Here is a 17411-nt window from a genome sequence, read left to right as displayed (position 1 = left end):
ATTCATTTAGGAGGTCATAAAGAAGTGGAAAGTCAGAGTTCTGGACATCAGAGCTATCTCGGGCAGAGAACTAAAAAACAAAAGTCAAATATGAAGAGGAAAGATTATTACACTTGCCTATTTGACGATTTTTTTTATAGCTAGCAAATTCAATTTTATTCTTTAAAACTCTTTATCTACCACCTGCATATCCTTTGGAACCCAGACTGTGTGCTCTGAACCCTGGCATGTTTCTAGACTGCCTCTCTTTCAGAAATACATAAATATTTGAGACCATTACTATAAAAGGAATCAAGTCAAGAGGCCAAACAGTCCCAGGACAGCGTTACTTTTAAAAATTATTTGAGATTATCTGCACCTCTGTTCCTCTTTGAAGCAAACGTAAAATTTTGTGATTTTTTTTCTATTGGGAAATTTGATATTTTCAAACATATCAAAGCTCTGTGGAAGAGCAGTTTCTTTAATTAGGCGCATCCACCAGACATCAGCTCAAGTGAAATCGTAAGTCTCAGTTACAGGCAGCCCTCAGCATCAGCTGTGAAGCCACTGAATCTGCAGTGAAACGAGACCAGAAGCAGCTCACCTACCTACGAGCAGTTCGATTTCTTTGGAAGTCAAAGTCGTGCTGCCCTGGGCTGGGAAGTCAGAAACTATTGCTCAAAAGTCACTCGGACCACTATCAAGGCCACTCCTCAAGCATGGCTTTGAGGTGTCCTCTAGGAGCCCTGAAATTCGGTCCTACTCAATTCTAAGCCCAAAGCCCTTTCCCTCACACCTGGTACGAGAGGCAAGGCGTGCCTAATTTTAATTCTCAATTTCCAAATTCCCAGACATTCTCAGCAAGCCAAAAAATGTTAGCAATCGGATCATAATAACTTCCAACCACAACGCAAGAGTCAGTGGCTCAGTTACAAAACAGTTTTAAACAAATTCCCATCTGACTTCCATGGCCATGGGCTTGATAAGAATTTCCTGAAATTGTGTGCTGGCAGTGCTTCAAACAGAGCCATCCTCAGAAATGCACTGGTTAGTGACGTAAGCTGTTACCAGCTGCCACTTCTGACTTCCATTCCAGGTAAGAAGATGTAAAGTGATTTCCGCAGTCCTCGCTGACCCTGCCAGTTCCTACCGCCCGGAGGTAAATCTCATACCTTTTCAACAGGACTTCAGCCAAGAATGCATTCTGAATGATCTGAATTTGAAGTGCTGCTGTGGGGGCAGAAATCCCTCCTAATTAAAGGCCAGTTCATTAACACTTTCATCCATATGGATTAGGCATTTACAGCGAGGTTAAATAGACTGTGGATCGATTTTTAATGTCAAGAATCTCATCAAAATTCCTTATGCAGCACCAGCAAGTGCCCTTCACTCATTACCCCTGTCCTTCACGCCCTCGTATTAATCCCTCAGGCCACTAGCCTAAATTAGAAGGCAAATATCACAAAGTCTCCCTGAACACGCCCCGAAATTAGAATCAAAACAAAATGGTGATGAAGAATGGCCACGGGGGTAATTGTGAACACCACGAGGACAGGTCCCTTAGTGTCTGGCCGTCTGGGCAAGCCTGACTCAGCTCCTCGCTCCTGGGCAATGTACCCCACCCCACCCCCCGGCCAGTCCTGCCCTCCCAGGAACTTCCATGGCTCGGCCTTGCCCAGAGACCCTCCCAGTCCCAGCGGCCTCCTCTAACCTCTTCTGCTGCTGCCTCTAGCCCCCGCCTCAGTGCAAGAATTCCCTAACACTCTCACCAATCCTTCCCCTTTCGGTTTATACTCTCGCCCCATCTATCTTAATAGTTGACTTTCTCTAGCACCCACACACCAGGAACTCCATCCTTACCTCCCTGGTGTCATGCTCAGGACCCAATGCCGGTCGCAAATAACAACTGTTTACTGGCACATCCACTTGGTTGGCCTGCCATTCCCAAAGGCCTTCTGCACATTTCCCTGCTTCTCTGAGTTACCCAAGTTAAAGCCTCAGCAATACCTTTGACTCTACGCTCACCTCTGGTCCCTGAAGTCACATGACAACCAAACTCAGATGATTCCACTCCTCAGACAGATTTCAGGTCCGTCCTTCCAATTCCCACCGCCGTTAAGTTCAAGACCTCACTTCCACTTGCCTGAGCTTTCTGACTGATCTCCTGTCTCATCATCTTTTCTTGACTGTAATATCTAATTCTATCAAAATAATCTTCTGAAAGTCACCCAATCTTTCTTGAAATCACCCAATTCCGTCAAAATAATCTTTCAAAAACACAGATCCGTTCACATACACTGCTGATGCAAAATGTTTCCAAGTCTTCATTTTCTGACTCCTTAGCACCTAGATTCATCCCAGTCTGCCCCAATCAGCATTTTCAGCCTTACTGCCCATCACTGCATCCAGTGGATCTTATCCTGCAGCCAACTGGATCTCTGAACTTCCCCCCACCCCACCTAGGACTTTTGTTCCATAGCAACCTTCCCCCATGTATAAATCCAAACAACATTTCAGTTTCCAATTCACTGGAAATTCTGACTGAACTATTGTTAGTATGAAAATTCAATCAGTATTTTGAACACTCAGTATTTTGAACATTTTAATCAGTTAAGTCCTGCCAATGCTCTCAAACCAAAGGCCACCAGGGACAAAACTGTAGTTGATGCAGTTGGGTTTCTTACTCATTGCAGCAAGGGGAATCTCGGGGTGTCTCAGTCAGAGAGTGTTAGATGGGGCTTATTATAGGATTTGAACTCTGGTTGGGTGATTTGGGAAGGAGTCACTCTGCATGCTGTCAGGAAGCAGGAGCAATTCTACGCTTGAGTATTGCAATGAGTCTTGTCTATGGGTGGAAGTAGGCTAGAGCAAGGCTAAAGCTATAACTGGCGAACAAGCAGCTGGCCCTCATTTGATTTGCAATCAAAGGGGATGTTTGGTATTTTGTGGGTTGCATGGTGACCTTGTTTTTATCTGTACTTAGACAAAATTATGACACGATCTTGTTTGTCTCACTTTATCATGGCCTATGAGTGACCGTGTCTGAGGTCGGTGTTCAGTGTGGGTGTTTACGTCTTTATGTGCAACAGGAAACACCACGGCCCAGCCGTGGTCACCAGCTCTTAACAACTCCAAGGCCTGCTTGTAAGTGTCCAACAAGCCCCCAGATGTCAGGGGCTGCTCTTCTCTTTCTCAGTTCTTAGTGTCATCATGACGTCAAGAGATTTAAACGTTTTCTTAGGTGAAGTACAGATTATGAAGAGCTGCTACTGCCGCAGCGAGGTAGACCGGATTCTATCTGGGTTCCCAATGGGGAGGGCAGTTATCGTATTTCAAAATATAACAGAGGAAGGGCATGATAATAGGGTTAGGATGTGGAGAAAGGAGACAGTATATTCTATAAAAGCAATGATACTCAAGAATAATATGATGTACAGATCGGGACCCTCCTAGAGCATGTTCGACACAAGAACTTCATCTTAGCAAACCTGGTAAGGTTTCCTAGTTAATAAAACACGAAAATTATCCACTGTACTTATCCAGGAAGCTAAATGTAATTAGGTTTTCATTATCAAGCTAAATGTTTTCATACCATCGTAGGTGTACCTTTTTCTTTACTGCTGTTAACTTGCTATTTAAATCCTGACCATTAAGTCTTATCTTAGATTCTGTTTCCAGCAGACACTATCAGAGTGCTGATGTTGTTAAGTCTAACAGAAGGAAGCAATGCCAACTGTGTCTTTTAGGTCATCCCGACCAGAAATGCAGCCATAGGGAAGGATGTCAAAAATAGAAAAAACAGTACCTGAGATTCTTATAGATAGAATTTCCTTTACAAAAATTCATTTGGAAAAAGTCTAAACATCCTTTCTTTTAATCCTCTAATGCCTTATACTATAAACTCCTTAAATAGTAACTTAAGGCATACTCTGTAATGGCAAGGTTCATTCAATTCGACAAACAAGGTTGGAGTAACAACTCAAGTGTATCAGGCAGGGGCCAAGACCAGTGAACTCAGGCAAACCACTTCCCTTCTTACCAGAGATTCCTTCCAGGACTGGTCAGCACCCAAATGGCATCTCCAGATGCCACCACTTCTTTGAGAACACAGGAGACATCATCTTCTCCTTTCAGGGGCAACAGCAGGTCCCAGGCGACTCCAGGCCCTGTGGCCCTGCTTCCCACAGTGTTTGTTGGACTCCAAGTTCTCTCTTTCTCCAGTCCTTAGGAGATTTTAATTTGTAATTTTTTTAGAGTACATGTGGCCTATCACTTAACACTGTCACTGAAAGACAACATTTCAGTGCTTACTCACTGCTGACATTTTATTATCTAATACTAAAATCCCATCAGAACTCCCTAGCGTGATAAGCTCAAAATGAGGTTTGAAAATAAAGCACCTGGCAAATCTGATTTGCTGCCATCAAATGGCATTTTGTCAGATGGGAGCTAATTATCAACCTGACATGATTTCAATCTGCTGCCACTTTATGCAATGGGGCCTGCTTGCTCTCGACAAAGAGGATCAGGCCTGCCACTCTGGAGCAAGACACCCAATTTCACCTACACTCATGAGATTCTTCTATTATGCAAACTAGTGGTAAAGCAATTACAAGCTCTGAAAGATTAAGACTAGAAATTTCGCATTCAGAGAATTGTCATTTTCACCTCTTAGAATGTAAATTCTTGCCAGATGTTAGGATGCCTTTTTTGTTTCACACAATGTCACCTAATGATCTGAGGAAGCAACCCCTCTAAAAGCAATTTTATCTCCCAAGTTCGAAGAGAGCGCTTTGACAGAGCTTCGGGGCTCTACCCCGGGGGACTGCCTACTAAATGCAGGCATCCAGGAACGGAACACACATTTCTTCAGGCTTTTCAAGGCCTCTTAGAGGCTGGGCATTGGCTTTACCAAGCTAAATGTTCCACATGGACACGAATGAAGGTTGAGCAGAGAACAGCAGAGGGGAAGGAGGAACTTCAACAGGAGACACGTCACCCTTTTGGCTTAAGGAAAAGTGTTGGAATCTCCATGGATAGAAAGAAACAGTCACGCTTACTACTCCATGAGAGGAAATGTACTGCGTGTCTCTCATCTAATGCTCTTACACGTGACAGAAGATCATGGTCAGCAAGAGGACGTGGTCAGTACCTTGTCCCAGGTCTAGTCTGTGACCTCAACTGCAGCTGAACTCACGAACATCTAAGACATTATTAGTGAAAGTAAACACCGAGGCCCAGAAATGCCCTGTAAATTCCTACAGTGACAGTCAACGAGTGGGGATCTCATGGGTCCTTTCTCCCACCCTCAGCTACTGCTCCCTGGGTGGACAGAGAGACACTAGGCAGCATATTTTCCACTTAGGACCATGTAAGCATCTGCACACATGTTGACAGACTCTACTTGGTATTACTAAAAAGCCACGTGTATCTTTAAATAACCACAACCCATTTCAAGTTCTCAAAATACACCAACTAAATATAAGGGCAAGTTTAATATGTTTAAGAGCGGAAGTCAGAGGAGAAGGGGAAGAGGAACAAAGCCGCCTCCCGGTCCTGTGACATGTGATTCTTCCCTTTGGGCTCCCTGAGGGAACCAGGACTCCCAGGAGACATGTGTGGAGGATGCTCTGAGGTTCTGCTGCAGATGGCGGCCAAGGGCATGATTATTACCCTGTGTGTTATGACATCCAGAGCAGGGCGTTGGGAGCGGCGTGCTCATGAGTCATGACGTGAGGAAGACTGTTCTCCCGGGACAAGGGCAGCTTATTTCACCTGCAAACACAAAGTGGTCTTGGGGCCCCACTTTCCCAACAGGCAAGGGCACCACACTGCCCGGGCTCCCCCTCAGCTCCCTGAGGCCACGGCACGTGCCTGCAAGGCACATGGAAGAACACTGGCCCCCAAGGGGGCAGCGGCTCCCATCTTCACACTGACAGGGGAGGACGCGTGTCCATGCAGAAAAGTGTCCTCGTGTCACGTGTAGGGTTGAAGAAACTCCTTCCCCACGAGGTTTATGCAAACCCCCCAAATGTTACTGGGATAGTTAATTTCACGCGTCAACTTGGCTAAGCCACAGGACCTGCACGTTTGGTCAAACGCCAGTCTAGATGTTGCAGTGAAGGTCGTTTTCAGGTGAGATTAGCAGTTGCATCAGTAGGCTTTGATTAAATCCACTACCCTCCGGAATGTGGGTGGGCCTCATCCAATCGGTTGAAGGTCTTAAGACCAAAGACTGAGGTTTCCCGAGGAAGGAGGAATTCGGGCTCAAAACTCTAATGTAGACTCCTTGCCTGAGTTGCCAGCCTGCCAACTTGCACTACATTTTGAACTTGCCAGTCCTCACAACTGCCTGAGTCAATTCCTTAAAATCGAGCAAGTTCTCTCCCTCCCTCTCCGTCTCTCTCTCCCTCTCTCTTTCTCGAGAATCCTGCTAATGCAATTACCAGGCAGATTCAACAGCCCCATCCCCTCTGTATTTCAGAACAGAAAGGAAAGGGGCACTTGGAAAAATATCAATCCCATGATCGTTTACAAAACCAGAGAATTGAAACGTCTACATGAAAGAGGTTTTTCAATACCCTTCAAATGCTTAGTTGCTTTTCCCACTCACCCCTTTAGGTGCCTCATGAGTATGAGATGTGCCCCTTGAGAGTTCCAGACCAGGCACAGGACAGTGGAACCAGGGCACCTGGGTTGGAATCTGGACTCAGCCTGAGTGGGTGTGTGGCCGCCAACACGTGGCTGAAGCAGCAATGAGGCATTTCATACCTCGGGGAGACGCGGCTCAACAATATCCACCTGGCAGAAGGGCACTAAAAGGACCAGAGACGTGAAGCACTCAGCTCAGAACCTAGAAAGATGAAGCTCCCTAAACAGTAGCTTATTGTTATACAGAAGTTACTAACAGAACACACTTCCTCCTACCCCTCAACGGGGAGAGAGACACACACAAGATATTTAATATGATGTTTTAAAGACCAGGAAAGGGATATTGTTATTGATTGTGGGAACTCGGAGGAAGGAAAGCTGATTCAGCCCCAGAAGGGGAAGTCTGCAGGTGAGATGGGGTGACAGGGCAGCTGGCACCCCGGGTGGAGGGCACTGCCTGGGCAGAACCAGGAGTTAAGCAAACCAGGGGACTGGCCAGCCATACTGATGCGCCAGAGACGGGGGCAGGGGGGATCGTTGTGCTGAGAAACGTTCTAAAGAGCCAGTTCCTGCAAGGATGCAGACGCGGGCAGGATAGAAACCAGAGGAAAGAAGGAGCTGCCCCGTGTGCGTTTTTTTCAGACCACACCAGGAGGCTGTGCGGACACAAACTTTAACCAGGAACCACTCTGACTTCTAAGCGTCAAAACTTTCACAATAAACCATCAGCGATACCAATACAGAAGAACATTTGGGAAGTAAATGATGGAACTTTTGAACATTTACACAGGAAGTCACAGGTCCTCTAACACGGACTGTGCCCCGAGTAGGAATTTTAAAAGGTGATAAAATTCTGAATTTACTGCATTCTGCTTTGCATGCCCATTAAAATGAAAAACGTTCCGTCAACCTCAGAACCCAGTAATAAAAGATACGTAATACAGTAAAAGCTCTGGAGTGACCTGTAGTCAATTGTCCAAAATAATTAAGCTCTTATAAGATTAAGCCTGTTTTAAATTTTCTTCGTTTTGCTTACTTGTATTTTCTTCTTTTTCTACAATGACTGTGAAATGCTCATGAAAAGGGGAAAGGGTGCTTTTCAAAGCCTGCCTAGGGGAAGTCTAAAAAGAAAGGGTGTCATACATGAGTGGGGTTCACTTAGACAGACAGGTAAGCCCATACAGCGGGCCAACCTGTGCTCAGATGCAAAAGTTGAAAGCCTTTGAGATTGGGGAAAGAAAGGACTTCCGGTCCATGCGTCATACCCACCTGGGTCACAGAGGCATTTATAGCTGGTGCCCACGCTGCGGCACGTGCCATGGGCGCAGGGGCTGAGCGCACAGAAGTCCACGAGCTGCGCGCAGGCTGGGCCCGTGAAGCCCGCACTGCAGCTGCAGCCGAAGTGCAGCCCCTCGGCGTAGCAGGTCCCGTTGTTCTGGCAGGGCCCCGAGGCGCAGGGGTCCACCTTCTCCTCGCAGGCAGCGCCCAGGTAGCCTGTGGGAAGATGCAGAAGCGGGGAGGGGTAAAAAAATTAAACCGCATTACACTTAATAACCAAGAAACTGGGGCTGCTGTTCTTAACTCTTCTCCACTGTGAACTGATTAATGCGCAACCCAACAAGGTGGGTTTACTTAGCTTTGGTAACCGGGGGTTACACTATGAAGCCCTGTGCTTCCATTTTGGTTGAAATATAACACATATGATTGCTTAGATGTACAGGGACATACATATATTTATATGTATACATGTGCATGTGTGTATGTATAGACTAGAAAGATGCCAAAAATAAATTAGTGGTGATTCAGGAAGGTGGGATTGGGGTCAGTGGAGGGATTTCACCTCTTATTTAATACACATTGCTGGGGGAATTTATTCCTTATTTTGTTTTAATAGCTAAAGATATAATCCTGAATTTAAAAATGAAAACCCATATAAAATAGTGAACAATGACAAAATCTTTCTCCCATCTTTCTCCCTTTGTCCCTCACTCCTTTCTCTAGAAGCACCCACCATTAGCAGTTTCTTTAATACATGCTTTTCAAAAATGTGGTTATTGTAATGAAAAACGAACTGTGGTGTAGTCATGCAATGCAATACTTCTGGCAACAAAAAGGAATTAAGTTCTGACATGTGCTCCAACGTGGATGAACCTAAAAAACATATGCTAAGCGAAAGAAGCCAAATACAAAAGACCATACATTGTATAATTCCATTTATAAGGAATGTCCAGGAAAAGTAAATCTATAGATATAGAGAATAGATAAGTAGATGCCTGGGGCTGACGTGGAAAGAGAAATTGACCAAAAATGGGCATGAAGGGTCTGCTAGGGTTGACGTAATGTCCTAATATTGGATTGTGAATTGTGGTGACGGCTGCACAACGCTGTGTATTTACTAAAAAGCACCGAATTGTACTCTTAAAATGCATGAAATTTATGATATGTAAATGGTACCTCAATAAGGGTTTAATTTTTTTAAATTTTAAATGTGCTTCTTGTGCAGCTGATTTATTTTGTTTTGTGTATGCGTGTCAGTATTCCTCAATTTAAAAAATCATACATACCCTTACTGTATAGCACAGGGAACCACATTAAATATCTTGTAATGAACTATGATAGAAAAGAATCTGAAATATATATCTATAACTAAATCATTTTGCTGTACACCAGAAACTAACACAACATTGTAAATCAACTATACTTCAATTAAAAATTTTTTTTAATTGTACAGACATACATACGTGAATCTATAGGTCTGTGTGTCCAAGTAAGTGTTTAACAATACTTTGGTAAAACCTATTCTTTTAATATTTTTAGAGCAGTTTGAAAATTAAATGAAGACTATTCAAGTTTTAGAAACAAATTTAAATAATTTTTCTCATATACAGTTCTTATTCCAATATTCTACTTCACTTTTCTTATCTAGATTTAAATTTATGTTAACCATCTTCACACAGAACTCTCAGCAATATTGGTAATTTTTGTTGTTCAGGACACAGTGAATATATAAAACAAACAAAAATAGTTCCCAGACTTCATCTAAAGCATCACTCATAAATTGTCATAATCAACTTGATATTTTTCTGTACAGAAATAGAAAATTTTTTAAAAAATCCAATGTTATTCAACATCTTAGAAACTTCTCTGTAGCTTTGACATTTTAAATATCATACTAAAAATGTACCACACAATCAGTTTTAATAACACTTGAATTCTCCAAAGAGTCCCTTTGCAGCCAAGAGTGGTATTTAACTCCATCCTTCATGAGATGTATTCCATTTCCCTCTGAATGAAAAGAACATAAACACATTTCACCCTATGACAAACTGAACAACCAAGGCAAGTCCTGACCTCTCTCATCTTCTACTACCTCACCCCAAAAACAGGGCTGAAATTATTTTCTTCGTAAAGTCGTTGTGGGTTCTAAAATGACATATATCCAAATTCCTAGAACAGTTCCCCGGTCCAATGCTGAATGAATGAATGAATGAATGAAAGAAAAATGGTAATAATAAAAGCAACAGCTGACATCCACTAGGGGCTGAGATGCACCAGACAGTTCTAAGCCTTCACGTGCATTATTTCATTTAGCCCTGGGGTAACTGCATGATATTAGTAGCCCCATTTTACAGATGAGAGGATGATGACAGAGAAATGTGAGGTATCCTGTTCAAGTCTACTTAGCTAGTGGGTGGCAGAGCCAGGCTACAAGGCCCAAGCTCTTAATTCTCCACTATACTGCACAGAAGAGAAGTCAATAACGCCCAATTAAGAAAACGTTATGATGTGTAAACATAACGAGGACTTGTGTTACTATTCTTTTTTTTTTTTTTGGGCTGTGTTGGGTCTTCATTTCTGTGCGAGGGTTTTCTCTCGTTGCAGCAAGTGGGGGCCACTCTTCATCGCGGTGCGCAGGCCTCTCACTGTCGCGGCCTCTCTTGTTGCAGAGCACAGGCTCCAGACGCGCAGGCTCAGTAGTTGTGGCTCACGGGCTTAGTTGCTCCGCGGCATATGGGATCTTTCCGGACCAGGGCTCGTACCCATGTCCCCTGCATTAGCAGGCAGATTCTTAACCACTGCGCCACCAGGGAAGCCCCTGTGTTTCTATTCTGCTTGGATATTGGTGAAAGAAGAAATAAGAGACTTACCAATCAAGTCAAAATAAAGGAAAAATGAATTTTAGGAAAGTAATCACTCTACATTCACATTGATATACTCGGTTACAAATATGAATATGATCCACATAGAATACTCCAAGTTGAAAGAATGGTGGATAAAAAGGTGAGGAGATGTGAAGGATCATGACTCTGGGGAGAGCCAATATTTCAATGAGGCCAAGAGGAGATGGAAAGCAAGCATAAATGAGGGCACTGGTCAGAGGCCACATCATGAACATCTTACATGCCACACTAAGGACATTGCACTTCATCCTAAGGTCACTGGACATCAACTATTTGAGTGGTTTTGATATGCTTAATTGCAAGCAACGTGGAGAGTGTATTAGTAGAGTCTGAGACTGGAAAGAGGAAACCAGGTGTTTACTAGAGTAACTGAAGTGAGAGGTCATAAGGACCAATTTGTAGCAATAGGGATAAAGAATGTGAGGCAGATTGGACAATTATTTTACAAGTGACGTAACACTGTTAGTTCAGGGACCAATTGGATGGTAGAAGAACTGAAGAGAGGGCAGGGCCTAGGGACACAATGTAACAGGAGTCAAAAACTCAAATGCCAGCAGGAGTCCAGCAGACCATGTTGATGAAGGAAGCGGGCCAACTGTAAGGCAGTAGGGAGTGGCAGGGACTGTGGCAAACTGGAAAACTCATGTCCTTCCAAAGGGGGTGGCCACCACCCCCCTGCAGCCAACTGCTGCCATTTGAATGTGAGGCCAGTTACCAGATCTTCTAAATTTTCAAGAACTATCTGAAATCCAGATTCTTGTTTGAACCCTTACTATTTTAAAATGTTGATAAGCCATTTCTCTGGTAAATAAAACATATCTGAGGGCCCTGTTTGTGTGGTTTCTCAGTGTGACTTAATGTTAAGCACGGGCTTTGGAGCCAAAAGGAACTGGGTTTAAAAACCATCTCTGCACACTAAACTGTGGAACCGTGGGCAAGTACTCAATCACACTCATCTGCTTCATGGAGTGGAGATAGTAATGCCTACAACATACGGCTTTTATGAAGCCTAAATGTAAAGATCTATGGCAAACATTTGGTACAGTGACTGGCAAACAGTCACTGTTTAATAAGAAGCAGCAATAACTGCAGTGTGATTCCCAGGTTTTCCAGATTAATGTTGGTGGTGTTGTTACCAATTGCAATGGAAAATACAGGAGGAGATTCCCAGGGGAGGCTTATGATTCCCAGGGGAGGAACAGACAGACAGATGGACAGGTGGATGGATAGACAAATGGATGGACAGATGGATGGATAAGTTTTAAGAAAGATAAGAGGAAAACCAGGAGAGGAAGGTGTCACTGAAAACAATGGAAAAGAGAACATCAAAAAGGGAGTTGTCAAAAATGTCACCAAACTCTGCCTAGAAGCCAGGTGAGCTGGCCCAAGCTAGCCCGCTAGAAGACAAGAGACCTCATGAATCAAAACAAGCCAGTCCAGTGAGGCCACCCAAAACCAGACAGCCACCAAGCAATCTGGCCTGTGACCAGCTGAAATACAGCCGAAATTGCCAACCCACAACAATCATGAGCTAAATAAATGATTGTTGTTTTTACCACGAAGTTTTGAGGTGGTTTGTTATGCAGCAAAAGCTAACTGATACAATGTAATAGGAGACACAGCATTACATCTAAATAGGAATGTGGGCCAGAAGGAAACTTTTGTTTTGCTCTGCTTTATGTAAAAGACTTGAAAGAGGAATTGATTATGTACTAGAAGAAACTTTAACTAAAGAAGGAATCAATAAATCCTTGTTGAATATCTAAAAGGTTCACTGCTGTTGAATCAGGAATCCTGCATTTTATTACTATTAAAATTTCCCTTTTCTTACCTTTTCAAGAAAGTAGAAAAACAAGATGAGATGCAAATAATATTTATATTTTCAGAGAATCCTAATATACCTCAGTATATACTGAAGAGAGAAGACACCTTTGACATATTATCCAGTCTAAAAATATATAATGTAATATAAAATGCCATTCTGTTATAAAGGATGATGACAAAGCAAAAATGAATTCAAGGTGTATCTCAATACACTTCATGGAGATGCATGTGATATAGGGTGATTATGGGATAATTTTCCTAGCTCACAAGATTATTAATGAACATTAGAAAGGGGATTCACAGATTAAATGCTGAGCCAATTTTCAAAACACTATTTGTTATGGACTAAATGTTTGTGTCCCCTCAAAATTAATATGTTGAAGTCCTACCCCAAAATGTGATGGCATTAGGAGGTGGGGTCTTTGGGGGGTAATTAGGATTAGATGAGGGTGGAACCCCCATGATGGAATTAGTGACCTTGTAAGAAGAAGACACACCAGAGCTTCCTCTTTCTGCCACTAAGGACACAGCAAGAAGGCAGCCAACTGCAAGTGAGGAAGAGAGCCCTCACTAGAACCTGACCATGCTGGCATCCTTATCTCAGACTTCCCAGCCTCCATAACTGTGACAAATAAATGTCTGTTGTTCAAGCCACCCAGTCAGTAGTATTTTTTTATGGAAGTTTGAGCTGACCAAGACACTGTTGCTTTGATCAGCAAATTCTCTATTTCCTTCTATCACCTAAGCAATTGTTATCCTCTTACTCATATAACATTGTTTTCTAAGTGACTCACATCTTCTTCAGCCACCTCTTAAATGACCTTCCTAAAAGAGAAAAGAACAAACTTTCATAACCCAAAGAATTCAGGGCCAGGAAACCAAAGCTTGAATCATCTTACTAGTGTATGACCTTGAGCAAGGTACTTAATCATTTTGTGCTTTAATTTCCTTACCTAAAATATGGGGATGACCCCTGATGTGTAGGATCAAATAAAACTGTATGTGGAACTCAATAAATGTTGGATTCTCCTTCCTTTGAGCAGTGCTTCTGGGGAAATTCCAAGTTGCCTGTGTCCAGAGTCTGTGGTTAGGGAAACTGGAAAGAAGCTGGCCTGTCAGCCAATCTCTGGAACACAGTCAAATTTCACATTTGCATGAATCCTTCATGGTGGAGTCCTGAGTACATCTAAGAGCGAGTGTCCTGGAATCAGAGGTGCTCAGGTACCTTTCTCTAAACACACACACAGTTATTGGGCCATCCGGTGAGGCTGATGTGTGGAGGTGGGGTCCTAGAGCAAACAGCTGAGGGAGGAGGGGACGAGCAGAAGCATCCGTGACAGCCTTTCTGTACAGGCTCAAAAGGACAGTCTGTTGAAACTGTTTATTAATGGCTAACACCTGTACATACCAGGCACTGTTCCAAGAGTTTCAACTATATTAACTCTTTTAGTCCTGGCATCAGTTCTATGAGCTAAGTACTATCATTTCCTTTTCAGATGGAGTGACACAGAGACAGATCAAGCAACTTGACCAAGGTTACACAGCTAGTAAACGGCAGCAATAGGATTTGAACCCAGGCAGTCTGACTCCCAAATACAAGCTCCAGACCATTACTCTTTGCTGTAATACTTGATATCTGGGCTGTAGTAAACTTAGCAGAATACCAGGATACAAAGTCAATATACAAAAAATAAATTATATTTCTACTTTCTAGTAGTAAGTGACCATAAATTTTTGAAAATTTAAACAGCACTTACCATATTATTAAAAAGCATAAAATACTTAGGAATAAATTTAACAATAGCTATGTAAGTCCTCTACACTGAAAACTACAAAACACTGCTTAGAGAAATTAAAAACACCCAATAAATGAAGAGCTATACCATATTCATGAATTAGAAGGCTCAATATTATTAAGATGCAAATTGATTCACTGCAATACCGATCAAACTCTCAGCTGGCTTCTTTTTGTACAAATTAACAAGATGACTCTATAATTTATATCAACATGCAAGGGACCTAGAACACCCAAAACAATATAGAAAAAAAAAAAAAAAAGGACAGATTTGGAGAATTTACACTAGCTGACTTCAAAACTTAGTATAAGGCTATAGTAATCAAATCATGATTACTGGGGTGTCTACTGTTTGCAATTCAATAAATCAAATTCCGATTGATAAACCATACCAGCACAATCAAGTAACTAGCTCTTGTATGTCTTAGCTTCCTCATTTGTTAAGAATGGAGATTACAGAATAGCCGTATATATCAAGTAGTTATAGTTGTGCTAGCAGAGAGAAAGAGAGGAATTGTGGTGCTAATAGTAACAGTAAATGTTGAATTCTTATTATATACCAGATACTACGTGAAGCAATTGGTATCTATCTTTTATTTATCACAACCACTGAATCAATTGGGGTCTACTATTATCCACTTTTACAGAAGAAGGCTTAGAGACTTTATATTAGGGAACTAGTCCCCCAGGGACACTCAGTAAGTGGGAAAAGCAATTTCAAAGTAAGATCTATCTGAAACCACATCTGTGCTCTTAAGCCCCATGTTAGGCTTCCTTGCATAAGAGTTTGCATAAAAGCACTTGAAAAGTTGAAGGTGCTATGCTAGCATAAGAAATTAGGGCCAGAATAGAGCCATTGGTGTCCTGAATTCTTAAATTTAAGGCAGCTTTAGAAAACGGAAATTACTTAGCAATGATGAATTTTCAACGCAATGCATTTGAAATGTCCTGAACCTGACTAGTTCTCAGTATTTCCAGTATCACATGGAATATATTTTTAAAATACAAGGATAAAACTTGAATCCTAAGGAGTAAACATATCGCATACCACCTTACTTACCAACTCCTTATAAAATCAAAAGTCATCTTTAAAATCATCCAAATATAAAAAAAAAATCATCCAAATATCAAATTTAGAGCCATGATGCCAACCCATGCAAGCATGACCTTCCAATGTGTTGATCCAGGCCCGATGTTGACTCGTTTATGGTTCTTGCTACGGTGCATGCTACAGGGGCATTAATGTGTAATTTTTTGAAATTTTTAAAACTAGCTCGTAAACATGATACTGATCACAGAAAGCTTGAATATTGAGTGAATGTAGTTTCAAAAGTTAAACTGCAGCCCAGATAAGAAACGTTGTATATTCAATATCTAGATATATAAATATAAGTACCTTTGGAAGTGATCCCAAACTCAGATATAGTGGTATATGAATCCGATTTCTCTGTATAAAAATATGGAAGTTGATGACCCAAGGCTACGACAAAGCCTGGTACAAAGTGCAGCTGTGCACTGAATTTTCAGGGTGCAGGGCAGTTCTGAGAGTGCTGGTAGAAAGATGTTTTACACCACACGGTAGAAATGGCCTTGGATCATCCATAGCTGAGACTCAGCCAGAACACATTTCATCTTTCCAAGAAACATTCTAAAAATGAACCAAGATTCTCATTCACTCTATTTTCTCCTCTGCCTCTCCCTCCATCCTCTCTCTCTCAACACAGACACACATTACAGATAAACAGCTTTAAACTCCATCTCCAAGAGTAGGAACTCTTCTGCGTTTTCCTGTTCCTGAATAATGTTACAAGTCTAAAAGCAATTATTTTAGATAGCCTTTGGTAAAGTTTCTCTTTTTATTAGCATAACTCTTTAAGAACTTTGGTCAGTCGTTCAATAATCTCTTAAGGTAAATATTTCTGAGAATTCCTCTTGCAGAATATGCAAACCAAATTAGTTACGGTAGCAAAGGCAAGAGGGGTGAAAAACAAAATTTAACGTTCTTGGGATCAGCTATGTTCCTGGATACATTCAAACTCCAAAACATGAAGAACTCTATATAGGAGAACACGTGAAATACAGCTTTGTGGAATATTGTCATATAAGTAATAAAAATAATAATAGTAATGTCTCTGAGCTAAAAGATTAGTAAATTACTGGATGCTAATGGACTAGTATATCTGGATTTACAATCCTACTTGAAGAATAGAAAATGAACAACTATTTGATAACGTTAACCTAAAGGTGCAGAGAGGATGCTGAAGATGGTGAGACTTCTTGTTTGGAATAGTTTATTTCAAACCATGCGAACCTCACATGATGGACATCAGGAAATATTGGAAGGAAAACACAGTAGCTCCAGAGAAAACCTCTATTTCAAACACAAGGAAGTAACTTCAAAGAGACTTGGGCTTCCCTGGTGGCGCAGTGGTTGAGAGTCTGCCTGCCGATGCAGGGGACATGGGTTCGTGCCCCGGTCCGGGAAGATCCCACATGCCACGGAGCAGCTGGGCCTGTGAGCCATGGCCGCTGAGCCTGCGCTCCGCAGCGGGAGAGGCCACAACGGTAAGAGGCCCGCGTACCGCAAAAAAAAAAAAAAAAAAAAAAGAGAGACTTAAAACAACCCATTGCAACAAGAAGAAAGTTTAGAAAAGGATGAAAGATTTAAGGATTAAATTGGAAAATAAAACAGAACTGCAAAAGAAATCTAAGCAATGAGAGGCTAATGAAAAAACTATGATTTAGCTAGTTGACTGCTGCTTCAAATTTTTTATTTGAACCAGTATTTATATGAATATGCCTGCTCAACGTTTATTATGTAAAGAAAAAAATCAACACCCTTGAAATATACACGTTATGGAAATCAGATATTTAAGACCAAAAGAAAACATTTCCAGAAGATTTTAAATTACAAGACAATAAAGTCACTCTATGTAGAAAGCTACTGAGAGATCAGAAGTTTCTGCAATATTAATAAGGGA

At 41.9% G+C, this 17411-nt stretch overlaps 1 protein-coding gene across 1 annotated transcript in view; it reads right to left on the bottom strand.

Moving 5' to 3' along the window:
• The window catches only part of DNER (delta/notch like EGF repeat containing), a 324909-nt gene that overhangs the window by 61767 nt on the left and 245731 nt on the right, over nucleotides 1-17411 (bottom strand). Inside the window, exon 8 of the mRNA XM_060015492.1 lies at nucleotides 7900-8124. Within this exon, the coding sequence (XP_059871475.1) occupies nucleotides 7900-8124 (225 nt within the window). The remainder of the gene's footprint in view (nucleotides 1-7899; nucleotides 8125-17411) is intronic.

Source organism: Delphinus delphis, chromosome 7 (genome assembly GCF_949987515.2).
Source record: "Delphinus delphis chromosome 7, mDelDel1.2, whole genome shotgun sequence".
Taxonomy (NCBI): domain Eukaryota; kingdom Metazoa; phylum Chordata; class Mammalia; order Artiodactyla; family Delphinidae; genus Delphinus; species Delphinus delphis.
This window is presented reverse-complemented; position numbering and strand designations above follow the sequence as displayed.